General features: G+C 38.3%; 1 protein-coding gene across 5 annotated transcripts in view; it reads left to right on the top strand.

The window, feature by feature from the left end:
- The window catches only part of ASB15 (ankyrin repeat and SOCS box containing 15), an 87,953-nt gene extending 82,152 nt beyond the window's left edge, over window positions 1-5,801 (top strand). For all 5 annotated transcript variants that reach the window (XM_006149204.3, XM_006149201.3, XM_006149203.3 and 2 more), the window contains 2 exons: window positions 537-690; window positions 4,509-5,801. In XM_006149204.3, coding sequence (XP_006149266.1) covers window positions 537-690; window positions 4,509-4,681 — 327 coding nt within the window. In that variant the 3' untranslated portion in view covers window positions 4,682-5,801. The remainder of the gene's footprint in view (window positions 1-536; window positions 691-4,508) is intronic.
- The last annotated feature ends 11,094 nt before the right edge of the window (window positions 5,802-16,895 follow it).

The following is a 16,895-nucleotide window of genomic DNA, read 5'->3' as shown; positions in this document are numbered from 1 at the left end:
CACACACACACACACACACACACACACACACACAAACACACACACACATCCCAGTGTGAGTTTTAAGCCACCAGGTCCAGGATTTGAACCATAGTCAACTATGTGGGAATCCAGTGACATAACCATTATACCATCTGCTGGTCCCCATTTTTGTTTCTTAGAAGGAGGGATCTTTTATTTCCTGTGAAAAGACAAAGAGTAATTAATTTTTTTAATTCTCATTTAGCACACGTTATTCTTTATATATTTTTTTTAATTTTATGATTTCTAATTTATGTTCAGTCATTGTACATCTCTGTAACACAATGTGGTTTTTCAAAGTACGCATTTAGTACATGACAATCAAATGAAGGATATTACATAATTTTCAAGAGAACTTTACATTCTTGTGTCTTGATAAGTGTTTTATTCGTTGCAAGGAGGGATTTTTAATTTCCTGTAAGAAGACAAAGAGATATTTTTTGTAACAAAATTGAGTGCTTATGTATATGGCAAATTAAAAATACTACTAAACTAAGTTTTATCAATTCTCTCAGTTCTGTGAGTTTATTACAGTTCCTTGGATGAAACACTTGGTAGGCAGCGTGATTCGTGTATTAATAGACTACATGGATTATGTTCCTCTGTGTGCGAAACTGAAGGCAGCACTAGAAGTTCAGAGAGAATGGCCAGAAATCCGCCAAATACTAGGTAAAAATGAAACTTCTACCTGTAACTTTTTTTAAAATTAAGAATATAGACGGAAGAAATTTCATAGTGTCTTTTTGTAATACTTTTTCAGTGCTATTTTACTTTCAAAATAATCTGATTAAGTAGTATGTTTAAGACTACCTATGGAAGAAAAATGTAACCCTAGGATGCATATACAGCAAAACTGACTTTGGATTATCGATGCAGGCAAATTTCTGCCGGCATGCAAGAACTCAACTTGAGAAATAATGTTCCTCTGATTGGCTTCTTCAGAATTCACTGCGAAATGACCTAAGACAACTCAAAATGATTAGAGAGATGTCAACATAATGACTCATATTAAACAAAAGTAGCACTGAACAGAATACGAAGACTAAGTGAGAGTTAAAAGGAAGTAGATGTAAAATACCATGGCTATATGCTCTGACCATATGGAGATGGCACAACTACTGATTTCTAAATATTGAGAAAAAAATTGGTGAATAAATCATGTTTAACGATAAACAAGTGTTTATTTTTAAATGTTTTAAAATAATTGGTGGCAATATTAATATTGTTACATTGAAAATGAGATATGTATTCAGTAAATGGGTACTTAAAGGATATTTGAATTCCATTATTATTTGTGATTTTGAGAACTAGGACTGTCAGTCTGGAGGAAAGGAAATATAGATGTAGTACAGAAGAGTTTAAAGAGAACTCTTATAGTCCTGAATTTGAGGTATCAATATGGACCAATAAGCTATTTTATCTTCGAAGTGTGTGTGTGTGTGGGTGTGTGTGTGTGCGTGTGTCTATTTGTCTGTCTGCAAATAAAGCTCAAAAATAATGACCAATCTGGCAGCAATGAGCAGAAGTGGCACCTAGATTTTGTCATGGAAGTGCTATTTTCTACTAAAACAAGCAAGGATTTCTTGGAGATCCTAGGAATGCAGAAGGAAATGTACAAGATGAACCTGAAACATCTGGTCATATCAGACAGGAAAGAAACTCTTAAAGAATACAAGAATCATGTCAAAAGAATTCAAGAGCCAACTTGAAGAGGCTCCCTCTAGTCAAAGATGAGACTATTTAAGTTTAAAAAGGATATGATTTCCACGTGTGAGACCTATCTGATATATATATATATGTATATATATAACTGTATTTTAAAAACTGGTCAGGTCCAGAGGACAATAGAAAATCAACTCGTCATTTTAAAAATCAATAAAAAAATAGAAAGATTTAAGAAGTGTTTCTTTTTTACCTATATGTTTTGTGCCACTAGTAACTAAAGAGTAGATGAACAAAAACATCCTTTTAGAAAAGCATTCCAATAATAAATAAAAGAGAAATGATATAATTACGTATCACCACATTCCAACCCCTGGTAAACTAAGAATGTAGTCATTGAGCATCAGCCGCCCTTAATATCGCAGTACGTGGTTCTGAATGAAAGCACACAACATCAGCTATAGTTTTGGCAGAGATCACACCTGAGTGTGATCAAGTCTCTGGATGCAGTCAGCAATTTGCAAGAAATGGAGAAGACAGTGAGTCATGGACCTGTACCATGAAAATGCAATAAGCAAAATTAAGGAGCTAGGATTGAATTCGTCAAAAGATTAATTGAAAGGATGAGAAGAGGATAGAAAGAAAATCCTACAGATTGAAAGAGACTAAGGGCTGGCCCCATAGCTCTGAAGTTAGGCACTGTGCATGGGGAACACATGGCTGACTGAGGTTCAAATCCTGGCCCTGATGGTTTTAAAAACACACTGGCACGTGTGTGTGTGCATGGCCAAAATCTTAACAGAGAGAAACTGAGCAGAAGCAATTGCAGCTTGAGTACATCTCATGCAGAAGAGTTCCCTCTCTCTCTCCCCCCTTCCTTCCATCCCTGGTGAGTGCAGGTGCCCTATGGCAGTGAAAAAAAAAAAGGAAAAGAAAAAGATTTAAGGATATATCAAATTAAAAAAACATATTGCCAATACTATAATGTAGAGGCAGTGCAGTTAGATAATGAAACTCTAAAGGAAGTGATTACTGTACAAGTCAGAGTAGCACTTACAGAAGGAACAGACGAAGACTGGCTGGAATTCTGGGGTTGCTGGCAAAGTTCTATTGCATGGCCTAGGAGGTGGTTAAAGATATTCATCTAATAATCACTTATAAAAACTTATGAAACTATGCATGTATGTAGTTTCTCTGTGTTTTATTTTTGCAAAGTTAAAACAGTTTAGAGGTTGAAAGAATAAAACACACTAAGGCTTAAATAATTTCCTAAAATAATAGACATAAAAATAATAAAGCAAGTATTTGAACCCTGTATGTCTTTAAAACACAGATCTCTATAATACCACGGTAGTTTCCGTCCTAAGCAGCACATATTTTGCTTCTCAGTGAGATTTAATTGCCCTTGTGTTTTTATTGCAAAAGAATAATCAATTCTGGAATCTTTGGAAAGGCAATCTATGTAAGAAAAAAACAGGAAGTCATCTTGTTATTTCACATTTTATTGCAACTGGTGTCAGTTGATTGCTATGAGCAGGATTAACCACTGGATGTCAGGATTCCTCCAGATATATACAACACAGTGCCTTCATTGGAGGAAAAAACTGAAATCATAATTTTTTCTTTTTTTTTTTTGCTAAAGATGGATTTGTGTGTGTGTGTGTGTGCCTGTTGTTTGGTAATAGTAATTTTTGTAAGCATCAATTTAATTTTTAAAAACCACTTGAATGTTTATAGTCTCAAATGTAATAGAAAGATGGTGACTTTTATTACTGAACTGAATGATAGTTAACATTTATTGAATGATTACTATGTACCAAGTACTTTCTAATATTTTACATGAATTAATTTGTTTAATCATCCAAACACCCTCTACAGTATGTCCCATGCTATCCACAATTTGCAGATCAGATGTGAATACTGAAATCACAGAGGTTAAATAACTTGCCCAAGGTCACGCAAATACTAAGTGGCAGAGCCAGAATTTCAATCCAGGCCAGCCAGGTTCAGAGCCCATATCTAAGTCTGTGTGCTATGCTGAACTTTCACTCGATCATACTGCCGGCGTAACCTATCACTACTGTGACTGTAATACAGATTAAGCAAGAATTGAAAATAAAGACTAACATTGGATATTTGAACAACGTTATCATATATTTTTTGAAAATACAAAATATTTAGATGCCAGATATTGAAAACAAACCTCGGGTTGAATCACAAATGTATATATGAAACCATTTACATCAATGTTTCTTGGATAATTATTCATCAGAAAGATCAGTAGAAAACAGAGGAAATAAATAAAGATAATGCACTATTATAGTTCTAAAAAGTAAACAGAATATATGAACATTTTCTTTTTTTAAAAAAGAATTACTTTATTTAACTTTATTTATTTATTTATTTTATTTTGACCAGAGAGGGACAGAGTGTGAGAGAGAGAGGGAAAGTGAGAAAGCAAGCCACCAGGTCTGGGACTCCAACTATGGTTGGCCATGTGGGAGTCCAGCGCCCTCAACCACCACGCCACCCTGCTGGCCCAGCATTTTCTTTCTTAAGTCAAGTTTATACATTCATTTACAAATTCTAGTTAACCACCACTATGAATCAGGCATGGACTAAATCTCTGATTTCAGAGAGTTTACATTCTAGAAGGATAAACTAGAGTATATAATTACAATCGGAATTTTACTTAAAATTGTCAGTTACTACAGTGTATATTCATGTTTTTCAAAATGACACAATTGTTATTAGTTTTCAGTCTGTATTATCTTACAGGTTAATCCATTAATACTGTTTTAAATTTTTGCTTGTTTTTATTTTAGAAAATCCTTGTTCATTAAAGCATTTGTGTCGGTTAAAAATTCGAAGACTTATGGGACTCCAGCGACTCTGCCAGCCAGCCTCAATGGAGAAGCTTCCTCTACCACCAGTTATTCGAAGATACATCTTATTTAAAGAGTATGATCTCTATGGACAAGAGCTAAAATTGCCATAATTTCAAAATAATATTTTAAAACGTGATCTTTAAAATATTTAAAAGTGGGATTCCCTCAGAAATTCTTGGAATCATTTTACATTCTTGAGTGTATTTAAATCCGTTAACAGTTTTATAGATGAATCCTGTGTTCTTACAGGAACACAAAGGTTTAGGTCCTTAAAGACCTTTACATTTTTAAGATAGCTAATATTTGCATTTGAATTATTTGATTATCTTTTCTTGCTACAACTCTTCAAGGCCTCCCTGTTAAGAGGCCCCTACAACATCCACCATTAAGTATCTATGTTTGAAAAAAACCACCCACTTTCCTTAACGCACATCTTCCATCATTTCTCTTCCTCTTCACAGCTCCACTGCATTGAAGATCTCTGCATTACTCACAGGTTTTCACACTGTCACGTGCTCCCCACTCTGCTCTTTTCAAAGCCTCTGTCAAACTGCCTGTTGCTAGTTTCCCTGAGCACTCTTCAGTCCTTCTTCCGGTTATCACCTCAGATGCTGCTGCCTGGTCCCTCCTTGAAATGCCACCTCTTTTCCTTGTTTCTTTGAGATACTTTGTTCTGTTCGCTCCTGGCTCTCCTCCCACCTCCTGGCAGCTCTGTCTCTGGCTTCTTTCCACAGTACTCATCTCCTGCCAATCCTTTAGTCCTATGCCTTAAGCCCTCTTCTCTTCTGATACTGTTTTCTTGAGAAATTTCACCCACTTTTGTGGTTTCAGCCATTACCTATAAAACGAATACGCGAAGCCCAGCTCTTTCTGTCTTTTGTGCTTGAGACCTGATGGACATTTAAACACAGAGACACCTCATATCCAGGCTCTCCCCAGATGAACTCACTACCTTCCTCCACAAAGAGGCTCTTTCTCTTTCACTCTAATTCAATAGTTAGCACAATGACCAATTCAGTTTCCAAAGAATAAAGCCTGGACATCAGCCTTGACTACTCCATTTCTCACTTAGTGTAACAAATCACCAAATTCTGTTAAGTTTGTCTCTTGAAGTGATTTTCTTGTATTTAGTCCAACAAATATGGCCCTAAGTCTGGCTGTTAATCCCTTTTTCCTGGGATAGTGTAGTGCTGTTTATCAGACCTGTCTGCCTGTGGTCATGACCTAACCCAAGCACATTCTACACACCCAGACCTCCTACATACATGAGTTCCACTTCCCTGTTTAAAACCATTCCCATTGCTCTTAGGATAAAGTCCAAAGTTCTTACATGGCTCTTCACAATCGAATTCCTGTCTTTCCTTTTAACTTTCTCTTTTCATGTCTCCCTCACCCCCCTCCCCCTTAACCATGCAATGCTTTCTAGAAGTTTATTCTTTGAACAGTGATTCCCATACTTATATTCCCATCTAAGATTTTATATAGTAGTCATTTTTGTTTTGTTAATTTTAAACATAGGATCACCTATTTATCAAAATACCATCTACCTAGCACCATTATTTCATGAAAAAGGGGTCATTTTAATGCCAGAAAGTCAGATGGTCAGAAACTCAGCCATAAAAACCAAATGACTTTAATTGTACGAGACTGTCCTCATGTCCCCATTTTAGGTGAAGATTTCATTATGGCCCCCAAAGTATCTGAGGACCTGTGTCTGGGAACCACTGTTGTAGAATAGGCCATGCTCTCTTGCACCTCAGGGTCTTTGCATCTCCTTCTCCTATGTGGAAACGTCATTCCATCTCCTTTCCCCTTCACTTGATCAACTCCCCTTTACCTGACAGGTCTCAGCTGAGATGTCGCTCCTCCAAGGTAGGAGGCCCCAGCACAGAACCTCTCAGGCTGTGTTGGTGCCTTTGTTCCTGCCATCCCCATTAGACTGTAAGCTCGACGAGGGCAGGTACTATGTCTCTTGTTTCCCAGTGTTTCCTCTGGGTCAGATACATTCCCTAGAGCACAGAGAGAATTCAATAATTATTTGTTGAATATATTGAATGAGTGAATGTTATCTAAGACCCAGATAAAAATAATCAGTGACCTTGTGGTGAAATGGTCATTTGAAATCTCTGAATTGGTTATGTAACCTGAGTAATGTAATCATTTGAATGTGTCCTTCTTAGATTTTAATAAGGTATTTCTCTGATATTTATGTTTGTCTTAAGATTTATTCTCTTTTTTTCAATAGTCATACCTCACTGGTTTGTACATTTTTCAAGTTGCTTTTAGCTTTAGTTATCTTTGAAAGATAAATAATTCTTATATTCCCTAGAGTAGTTTTTATATAAATGAATATAATGTATTTCATTTGAATTGCAATGCACTGTGTATGGGATCTCATGATTCCTGTGTTTCTCTCTTCATTATGGTTAAAATACATTGTCATTTATAAATATTGTTCTAAATAAATAAAAAAATACTGACAGTATTAAGTCTGCTATATGATATCTCCGATATTAAATCTAGTACTGAAAAAGTGTTGACATTTTACTATATTTTTGTGTAAATATGTTCAAGAAACATTTGCATGTAAAATAAGTGTTAACTGCACATGCTGTATATTTTTTCAATCTTTTTGTTTGTTTTGCATTTGGGAAGCAGGAAAAAAATGTAATCTTATGAAACTGAAGCCATTGCTGTGTCTAAAACAGTTCTGATCTTTGGCTTACCATAGTTTGACTTGTCTTGCAGTGTTTTTGTTTTTGAAAGGGCTGGATGGAAAGAGGAATTAGTTTCTGCCTAGTTTGGACTCTTTCTTTTAGACTATGTCACTTTATCCAGGAGATGGCAACAGCTGCTCCTCTCCAGTCATCCTGAAAAGAAGCCAAAAACATTCTGCAGTTGTGCTTGTAAGCACTGCGGAATTGACGGGAGAGTTTGGATACCACCTTCCCATGCTACCAGGTGTCTGTGGCTGTTTTGGTCACTGAATTTTGTGTTGTATCATGCAATCTTTGGCAAGAAGCAGATCTGAACTTTCACTTAAGTATGTTTTGTTTAGATTTTTTGCAGGTCATTATCAAATTATCTCCATTTCTGGGTAAAAAAATAACTTCAAAAAGTACATTAAAATCAAGTGATTCCTGAAGAATATGGTTTAATCACTTTGATCAGTGACAGGACACATTTCCAGGCAATAGGAAGATAGCGAAAAAGATGTGAAAATGCTCATAAAAAACGTGTAGCAAATATTCACAGGCAGCTCCCATTTTAGTGCAGGCTTTTGAAAAATAAGAACATGTGGGTCAGACAACACAGAAACTACAAGATGGAGTCTCTTATAGCATGCTTAAGCCTTTTTCTTGTCATAGACCAATTACTAGAAATTCCTACCCAAATATTGGTTTCAATCTTATGTATATTGCTACCTTCCAAATCAATCACTATTTAGGACATATGGAAATCCTGAGCTGTTTCAATTATTTATGAAACAAAGTGAAATATATATATATATATATATATGCAGATGTGTGTATATGACACACACATAACACATATACACACACACATATGCACTGTAGTATGACATATTATTGCAGCATTCTAAGTAATGTGATAGGCAAGAACATACAGTACTTTGTACTCAAATAGACATCATGTCAAGGGAAATAAGCCAGATGAAGAAAGACAAATACCTCATGATCTCATTTATATGTGAAATCTAAAAAACAGTGAACTCATAGAAGCAGAAAGTAGAGTGGTTACCAAAAGTTGGGAGCTGGGCAGGGACTGTGTAAATGTTAGTCAAAAGATACCAAAATCTCGGGAAGAATAACTTCAGGACCAGGAGATGGCATAAAGGTTATGTCACTGGACACCTATGTAATTGACCACAGTTCAAATCCCTGACCCGGCAGCTTAAAACTCACACTGTGTGTGTATGCCCAAAATTCTGTGAGGAGAAGGAACTATGGTGTGGCCATCCCCTCTGGCGGGGGGCTGGGGGAAAGGGCGATTTCTCACTTTCTGTCTCTCTGTCTCTGTTTCTCCAGTGAGCACATACACTCCATAGCAAAAAATCTCTCTTAAAAAAAGAAAAAAAGAATAAATTCACTCATGCCGGGCGCGTGTGCGTGCGTGCCCAAGATCCCGAGAGGAGAATGGAGAAGGAATTGCGGCGTGACCATCCCCTCTGGGGGATGATTTCTCGCTTTCTGTCTCTATGTCTCTCTCTGTCTGGCAAGCGCACGTGCCCTATAGCAAAACCCTCTCCAAAAAAAAAGAAAAAAGAATAAATTCAAAAGATCTATTGTACAACTTGGCAGCTATAGATAATAACAATGTCTTGTATACTTGAAAAATGCTGAGAGTGATTTTAAGATTTTAAACATACCACACGAATAAAAGGTAAATATGCAAAGTATTGCATGTATTCATTAGCTCGATTTAGCCATTCCCCAATGTATAGCATCATGTTGTACACCGTAAATACATACAATTTTTCTCAATTAAAAATACAAAAAACATACCAAAAAATACTGATTACCTTCATACTATCTTAAGTGAAATATGCAAATAACTATTATCATTGAAAAACAGACTTTGGATCAGATTGAGCCAGGCTCTGCAAATTATTAGCTGCTTGATTTTGAACAAGTTACGAGATTAGGTGTACAAAGCACTATACCCGACAAGGAGCCAAGTGCATGTGAAACCCAAGCTCTCATTTTATTATTGTTACATAGTGGCAGTAACAGCCACAGAGCGCAAACTTGGTCTTAGAGTTCAGGGCTTCCGAGTGTCATGAACAAATCTGAAAATATAAAAAATGATGTTGGGACTATACATGGCATCTCATGATCATCTCCAGACACTTTGACAACAATCATGGAATGAAAATTTGCAGAGAATTGTCCCTTGCACATAAAATCCCACCTGTTCTTTTGCTTAGTAAAGCCTTGATCATATTGTTGACAAGGGAAGAAAGGGCTTCTCAGGGGAGAAGATGTGTAGAAGGAATAGACTTACTTGACCTCAGTGGCCTGTGTTATGTAACCTCGGGAAGCATGGGCAGTGTCTGGGGATTTGCTGTTTTCGGAAGGAGACAGTCTAGTAATCCGAATCTGTGTGCACTGGGAGCGCCTGAGTTCTAATGCTGAGTTGGCCCGTGATCCTAGCAGAGGCACTTGACGGGTACTCACATTCTGTGCTCCAGATTCCAGTAAACTGGAGACAGCAATGGTTCTTGGCCTGAAAGTCTTCCGTGCTAGGATCTCCCAATTAGATTTGAGATAAAACTTCTTGGAAACAGCCTATAGTGTTGGATAAGGTAGAAGGTGTGGAAGGTGCTAAATGTGATACTTACCTTTGGATTAAGTGGGTGTGAGATACCAGTATCCATTTCTTTCTGTTTGAAGCACAGTCCACACTGTCTCCTCAAGGAAGCTATTTTTTCACACTTTAAGAAGTTACTCATAAACAACAAGGCATGCTAGGCAGTGGTCAACAATCTACATTCCTGAGAGTATTTTGGGGAGTAATAGAAATATTTTAAAATTGGTTTGAGGTGATGGCTGCATTTGATAAATTTACCAAAAATTTACCTAAACTTTATACTTAAGGTGGGATACATAAATTACACCTTAATCTCTCTAAAAAGAATAGGAGGAGGAACAAGCAGATGGCATAGTGGTTACTTTGCTGGACTCCCTCATGGCAAACCCTGGTTTGAGTCCCAGACCTCGTCACTGGAAACATATGCTGGGCATGTGTGTGTGCATGCCCAAGATCCTGGGAGGAGAGTGGAAAAGAAAGGATTACGGTCTTGTGCATGTCTCTGAGGGGGTGATTTCTCATTTTCCCTCTCAGTGGCTCTCTCTCTCTCTCTCTCCTCTCTCTCTCTCTTTCTCTCTCTTTCTCTCTGTCTCTTTCCAGTGGATACATGCACCCTCAGGCAAATACCTAAAAAGAAAAAAATAATAATAATAGGAGGAGCATGTCCACACCGACAGGTGGTGCGTGTTTACAGCCTCGCTGAGGTGGCGCTGCTGAAGAGTGGAATCGGCTGGCTCAGAGGACAGCCCTCAGTTCTTGTACTAGCTGCACAAGATTTATTAGTTTTGCTCTGCTGATAAGACCATTAACAGGAGGTGAGGACGCAGATTTCAAGGACAACACAAAGCTTGCTGCCCTCACCAATTGGACCAGACCTTAGCCCAGACAAATGCAGCCTGCTCTGCCAGCCTCTGACATTGCCATGCCCGTTTTAATATAACTTTCCCATTTTATTTATTTTTTTAATTTTTAAGGAAAATGATGCACAAAAATGTATAGATTAGAAAGTTAAAATGAAGGCTGCCTGACCTAAAAAGGTCATGAATTGGCAAGGGAGCTTGTTACCAATGGGCTATGTCTTTTGTTTATGCCGTTGGAATGAAAACTAGCTCTGATTCTGAGTGAGCAGAAAGAACAAGGAGATATAGGAGGATGTCGTAGAAAAGTTAGTGCAGGGGGAAAAATCATAGAAGGCAAACATTCAAGAGGCCGTGGATCGCAAGAGCAGAGGGAAAGTATGGGAATGAAGGTCAGTCAGAAGATGAATCTGTGGGGAAAGACGGTGCCTTTGATTTTCATGATAAAATTTCTAATGAAAAAGCTCATTATTCAGATTCCAGCTTTCAGACACTAACTATCCCATTACCGGGCACACTGAAGCATCTTATTCCTGTACCTGGACATGACTTTACTCTCCTCCCCCCTCATCACGGTGGAAGCTCAGTTTTTCTGCCCTTTAAGACACTACTTCCCTGCAGGATTTGGAACTTTCTGAAGTGACAATTGTCATAACCCTGAAGAAGAAGACATCCTGAGGAAAAGAGCTGCATCTTGGATATTCACCCTCCATGTAAATTTGCTCCAAACTGTAATATCAACACTCAGGGTTGCAACTAAGCTAGTTGCTGAGATGATTTTTATTAGCACTTCGATGACATATATTAGATCTGTATCTTGTTTCATAAGTAGAATTCCATATTAGTGCTCTGCCGTATAAGATGGAAAACCTGGCCAGCTGTGTGGACAGTGGCAAAGCAATGCTCTGTGATGCCGAGCCACATGGAAGGTCCAGGGTTCATATCCAGAGGTCTCCCTATACACACCAAGCATGCAGGAAAGCCCATGACCCTGGCTGACTGAGGCTGGGGATAGATTCTGTGTGAAGGTTCTATTGGGGGTGCATTTCTCTCTCTTTCATGGAAGAAATAAACTTTTTTAAAAAAGATAAAATTCCTGATTAATGCAATTCAGCCATTTCTTTCTCAGTTTTGGATTTTCTTTTTTTTTTTTCTGGAAATCATGTGTATAACTTTACAGTTTTAACATTATCAGTTTCTTTTTCCATTTGCACATGCTTGAATCAGATCAACAAATGGTCACTGTCATTGGACCTACTACACTCAAGGTAAAGCATACACTGCGGTATTTCCTCCCATCTGTCTTTCATTCTGATACATTCTTAAACAACAAACTAGTTGACCTCATTGTGAGAAGCGACTTGGACTTATAAAACATAACTATATCCATCAGTTACAACCTAGGCATGCTTAAACTTCTTAGAATCGAAAAACCCATTCCTATCCTCTGTACATAGTGATAGTAGTATTTATTTCATGAAGTGTTGCCTTAGACACCATAACTGGTACTATACACAATTATTAAATAAGATCACGTTACTATGTACTGTCTGGCACATTGACTGTATATAAAAGTATTTTATAAACTATAAATGTTATACAGTTGCAAGACTATTATAAATAGCTCTAATAATTTTAAATTTGACTCATACTCACTACCACAAGTTGGCATAGTTGGGAGATTTGGTAGGCTGTCAAGCCTGAGAGTGAAGACTAGATAAGGGTATTGCCAGTTCTCATCTGATCCCTGTGGCCTGTTTGGTTGTTGTCCGTCCAGAGCCTGACCTTTGCCTGACATTCTCCCCTTGAGAGCTTTCATCAGTCATCCGAGAAACTCCCTGCACATGGACTTGAGCGAAGTCGGAAGAATAACTTCCTTAAGAACATTAATTCAGCAGCCTTATTACAAATCATCCCAGGGAAATGTTGAAACGCCAAGCCCCTTCTGTGTAAGTGGGAAATGTTAGATCTATTTCAGGAAGCAACCTTGCACTGATACAGTGAGAGAGTTATATTAGACTTTCAAAATGATGATGATGATGACAATAATAAAGGCAGGGCTAGAGGGAGAGTGAAAGTTAGGAGCAGCTGGTTAACAGTAGACAGATCCTTGGCATCTGCAAGAATAAAATAATTTCCAGTTTCCCAAACTTGCAAATGACCACAGAGCATATGATTTCTATATTTCTTCATCCGCAAACTGAGGATAACTTAAATAAGAAAGGCACCTATGAAATAAGCAAAAATGCCACCATGGTTTATGAACGCTTAGTGGCCAGTTAGACTCAGTCATTAATTTAGGGGATGCATTTGCCTCTCTGAATTTTGGGGTTTCCAAGAGTAGTAAAGAGTTCCAGGTTAGGAGAATAAGGTTACAGTTAGGTAGTGTTTACCTGAAAACACTTCTGATAAGCCACTTAAGGAGACTTGAGAAGAAAGAAGACTGAGTCACCTCAGATCCAGTAGTTTGTCATCATTTCTATTATTATTTAAGATACGTTTTCATTTCCATACCTAATTTTATGTTTAAAATTCTGTATCATTCTTAAAGAGGTTCCCCAATACTATATCATCTTTGGGCTCCTTAAGACCTGGATCAGTCCCTGCCTACACTGCAAGTCTTGTGTGTGTGTGTGTGTGTGTGTGTGTGTGTGTGTGTATTTATGTCTGAAAACACAATAGTTAGACTAAGCCTTGGGGTCCGTGAAAGGGGGCAGATAATGTCCCCTTTCCTTGGAGAAAAGACCTTTCCTGCAAAGACTTACTTGAAACCATCAATCCCAAGTGGAATGATGCCATGGAACAAGGTATTGTGGGAGCTGGGAGAACTAAACTGGCCTTGAGCATCAGGAAATGCCTCCCCGAGAAAAAGTTACTTAAGAACAGAGCAAGGCAGAGAGGCAAAGCATTTCTAGGCAAAGGGCCCTCCCTGTGCAAACATGTGCACTGACTGGGGCGGAGCAAGTGTGGAGAATTCGGCAGGCTATTGATAGCTCAAGTGTGAAAGCCAGGAATGATTCAAGCTGAGACTGAAGAGGTGAGCAGGGCCTGATCCTGAAGGGCCAGTGTGTGTGGTTAAAGGTTCTTCCTGAAGGACAATGGAAAGCCATGCAAAGCTATTAGCCAGGGAATGGGCCTGATGAGATTTGTGTCTCTAAAAGGTTACTTGGCTGTATTGCAAAAAAAGGAGATAAAATTAAGCAACAATGGATCAGGGTGACTTCTAGTCCATTGCTGCCAAGAAAATAGGGACTGCAGCCTAGACTCCAGCTGAGACAAGGGGGAGTAGCCAGAAATGAAGTAGGAATCCAAGGACCATTTAAAATGTAGAAGCTCAGGCCTTAGGATTAAATATAATGATGCTGGTAAGAGGAGTCAAAGGTAACACACAGGCTCCAGCAACTGGCGAGTGAAGGTAGCATTTTCAGCAATGTGGAAGCCTGGGGGTTGGGGTAGGGAAGGCGGAAAGAGAAATTAAGATACCAGTTCAGGGCCAGATGGTGTTACAGTGGTTAAAAACACAGCTTTCTGTGAGGCAGTCTCACATAGGAAGGTTCCTGGTTCAAGTCTGGAGAATACCCTGAGTAAGATGGGCACGTGATCTGGGGCTAGTTAAAGGCTGCAGGTGGATCTTAGCATCAGGGCCCTGTTGGAAGTGCTGTCTTTCTCTTTCTCTCTCTCAGTCTCTCTCATTCACAAAAATAAATATTTTTTAAAGATATTGGTTTGGGACAAGTTGAGTGTTAGGTACTCGTAAAAACACTCAGATGAAGATTTTTCTGGATAATTTCATGAAAAATTCTTGAGCTTGAGGATATAGGTATTTTAAATCATTAAAACTACATATATTAAATCTGTGAATACCTATCATAGAATAAAGCAGAGAGCCTTTGGAAATTAGGATTTCAATTCAATATTAAATATAATATAAAAATATTCAATAAAAGTAAGAATTAAGTGTATCCATAAAATATATTCATTTAACTCTCTTGTGGTTGTAAATAGATATGCCTACATAAACATTTTAAATGTGAACAATTCTTGAAATGAACAAATTCCTCATGAAATTTGGGGGTTATTAAAGTAAGAAAACAAAAAATAATTGGTAGGGGTTCTCAACACTTCTAAATATTAACTGCCAAAAGTACATAAGCCGGGCCAGTGTGGTGGTTAAAGAGGCTGAACTGTGGGACCAGCAGGTGGCATGGTGGTTGAGGTGCTGGACACTCCCACATGGCTGACCACAGTTCAAATCCCAGACCTAGCAGCTTGCTTTCTCACTTTCCTCTCTCTCTCCATGTGTGTCTCTCTCTAGTTGTCTAGTCAAATTAAAATAAATGAATGAATAAGTAAAATTAAAAAAAAAAAGAGGCTGAACCGTAATGGCTATGTGGCTGGACTTCCACGTAGTCAACCACGGTTTGAGTCCTGGACTGGTGGCTTAAATCCACACCAGATTTAAGCTATGCATGCCCAAAATTCTGAGAGGATAATGGAGGAGAAGGGATTGTGGCATGGTCATCTCCTCTGGAGGGTGATTTCTCGCTTTCTGTCTCTCTCTCTCTGTCTTTCCAGTGAGTACACATGCCTTATAGCAAAATCCTCTCCATAAGAAAAAAAAAAAAAGGTTGAATCCTATTTGATTGACTATGTGGTTCAAGTCCCAGACCTGGTGACTGGAAAGACTTGTCAGACACGTGCATGCCCAAAATCCTGAAAGGAGAGAGAAATGGTGAAGGGACTGCTGCATGGTCATTCCCCATGGGGGGTGCTTTCTTACTTTCTCTCTCTCTCTCTTTCTTTCCCCCTCTCTCTCTCTGGTGAAGACACACACCCTCCAGCAAAATGAAAGCAAAAACAGTATATAAGCCACAAGCAAAAGTAACTCATCTTTGGAAGTGGGATTCTCCCATCATAGAAAGTGTTAGGCTGAAGTAGGTATTGCACGCATTTTAGACTGAAGTAATTAGAAGGTTTCTGACCTCTGCTTATAAACACCAGGTCTGATGGCACGGCTAGTACTGTTGATTTTTAAAGGTACCGATGAGTTTTGCTCAATATCTTGTTGAGTCTGCTTTAATATCAGGATGCTTGCTAGAATAAATAGTTGCCTATATTGAGTAAGGCCACTTCTGGCTTTGGAAAACAGGTATGGGGTACAGTGGGAGACTTCCACATAACACCAGATGATAATGAAGTCAATAGTGCATGAATCAGAGCCAGTTTCTGTCTCATCCTTGCTTACCCCTCTACACCAGGTTCTCTTTTTGCTTTTGTGTTGCTACTCCTGCGTGTTTGCCCAGAGGCTGATCTCTCTGTACTGAAAGCTCTTAATCTCCATCTGCACTTTTTCCAAATCCACCCAGGTTGACTGCACTGCTTCTTCATGGTGTCCCCACGCGCCCCTCTCCTTGACTTTCTGGCCGGAGCTGTCACTGCACTGCGTTGTCATCAGCTGCCTGCCTCTCTCCCCGGGGTATGAACTCCCTGAGGCCAGAGACAATCAATTTCTATTTTTCCATTTGTAATCTAAGCATCCAGTACAGATCTGTCTCATAGCAGGTAGTTAGTAAATGTGTTAAATAAACAGACAAATCATAGTATTTTCAGAGGAAACCAAAAAAAAAAAAAAAAAAAGGGTTGAAAGAGGAAGCTCTATTACTCTCTGTACTAAAAAGGGAATTGCCACAATGCTGGAAGATAGTGTGTGTTTGCGGACATCTGACCAGGAATCAAGAACCACGAGAAATAGTCTCCCCAAGACAGAGATTTTTTTCAAACAAAAGACGCTAATTTTCAAAGGGTTTCGAGTATTGTAGACTCTAAAAACAATTCTTCTCAAAAACACAATATAACCAAGCAAAAATCCCGAAAAGTAAAATGCTGATGGTTGAAATATATACGTGATCAGATTTTTCTCAAAGTAGAGAATGTTGCAAGAAAATCTAAGTTTTTCATTCTTAAGTTAACCCAATGTCCAGTAATGTTTAATCACTTGTTAGAGTTTCACCCAAGAGATTTAAAGTTTATAGAGAACCCTTACAAGGGGATCTAGTGAACTAGATAATCCATGAATTATGATTACTATCATAATCAGATTTTTAATAAATCTGTTAGGATACCTAAATTACCACTG

Source organism: Tupaia chinensis, unplaced genomic scaffold, assembly GCF_000334495.1.
Source record: "Tupaia chinensis unplaced genomic scaffold, TupChi_1.0 Scaffold000257_1, whole genome shotgun sequence".
Taxonomy (NCBI): Eukaryota; Metazoa; Chordata; class Mammalia; order Scandentia; family Tupaiidae; genus Tupaia; species Tupaia belangeri.
The sequence above is the reverse complement of the archived record's forward strand: the minus strand, read 5'-3'. Positions and strand labels throughout refer to the sequence as shown.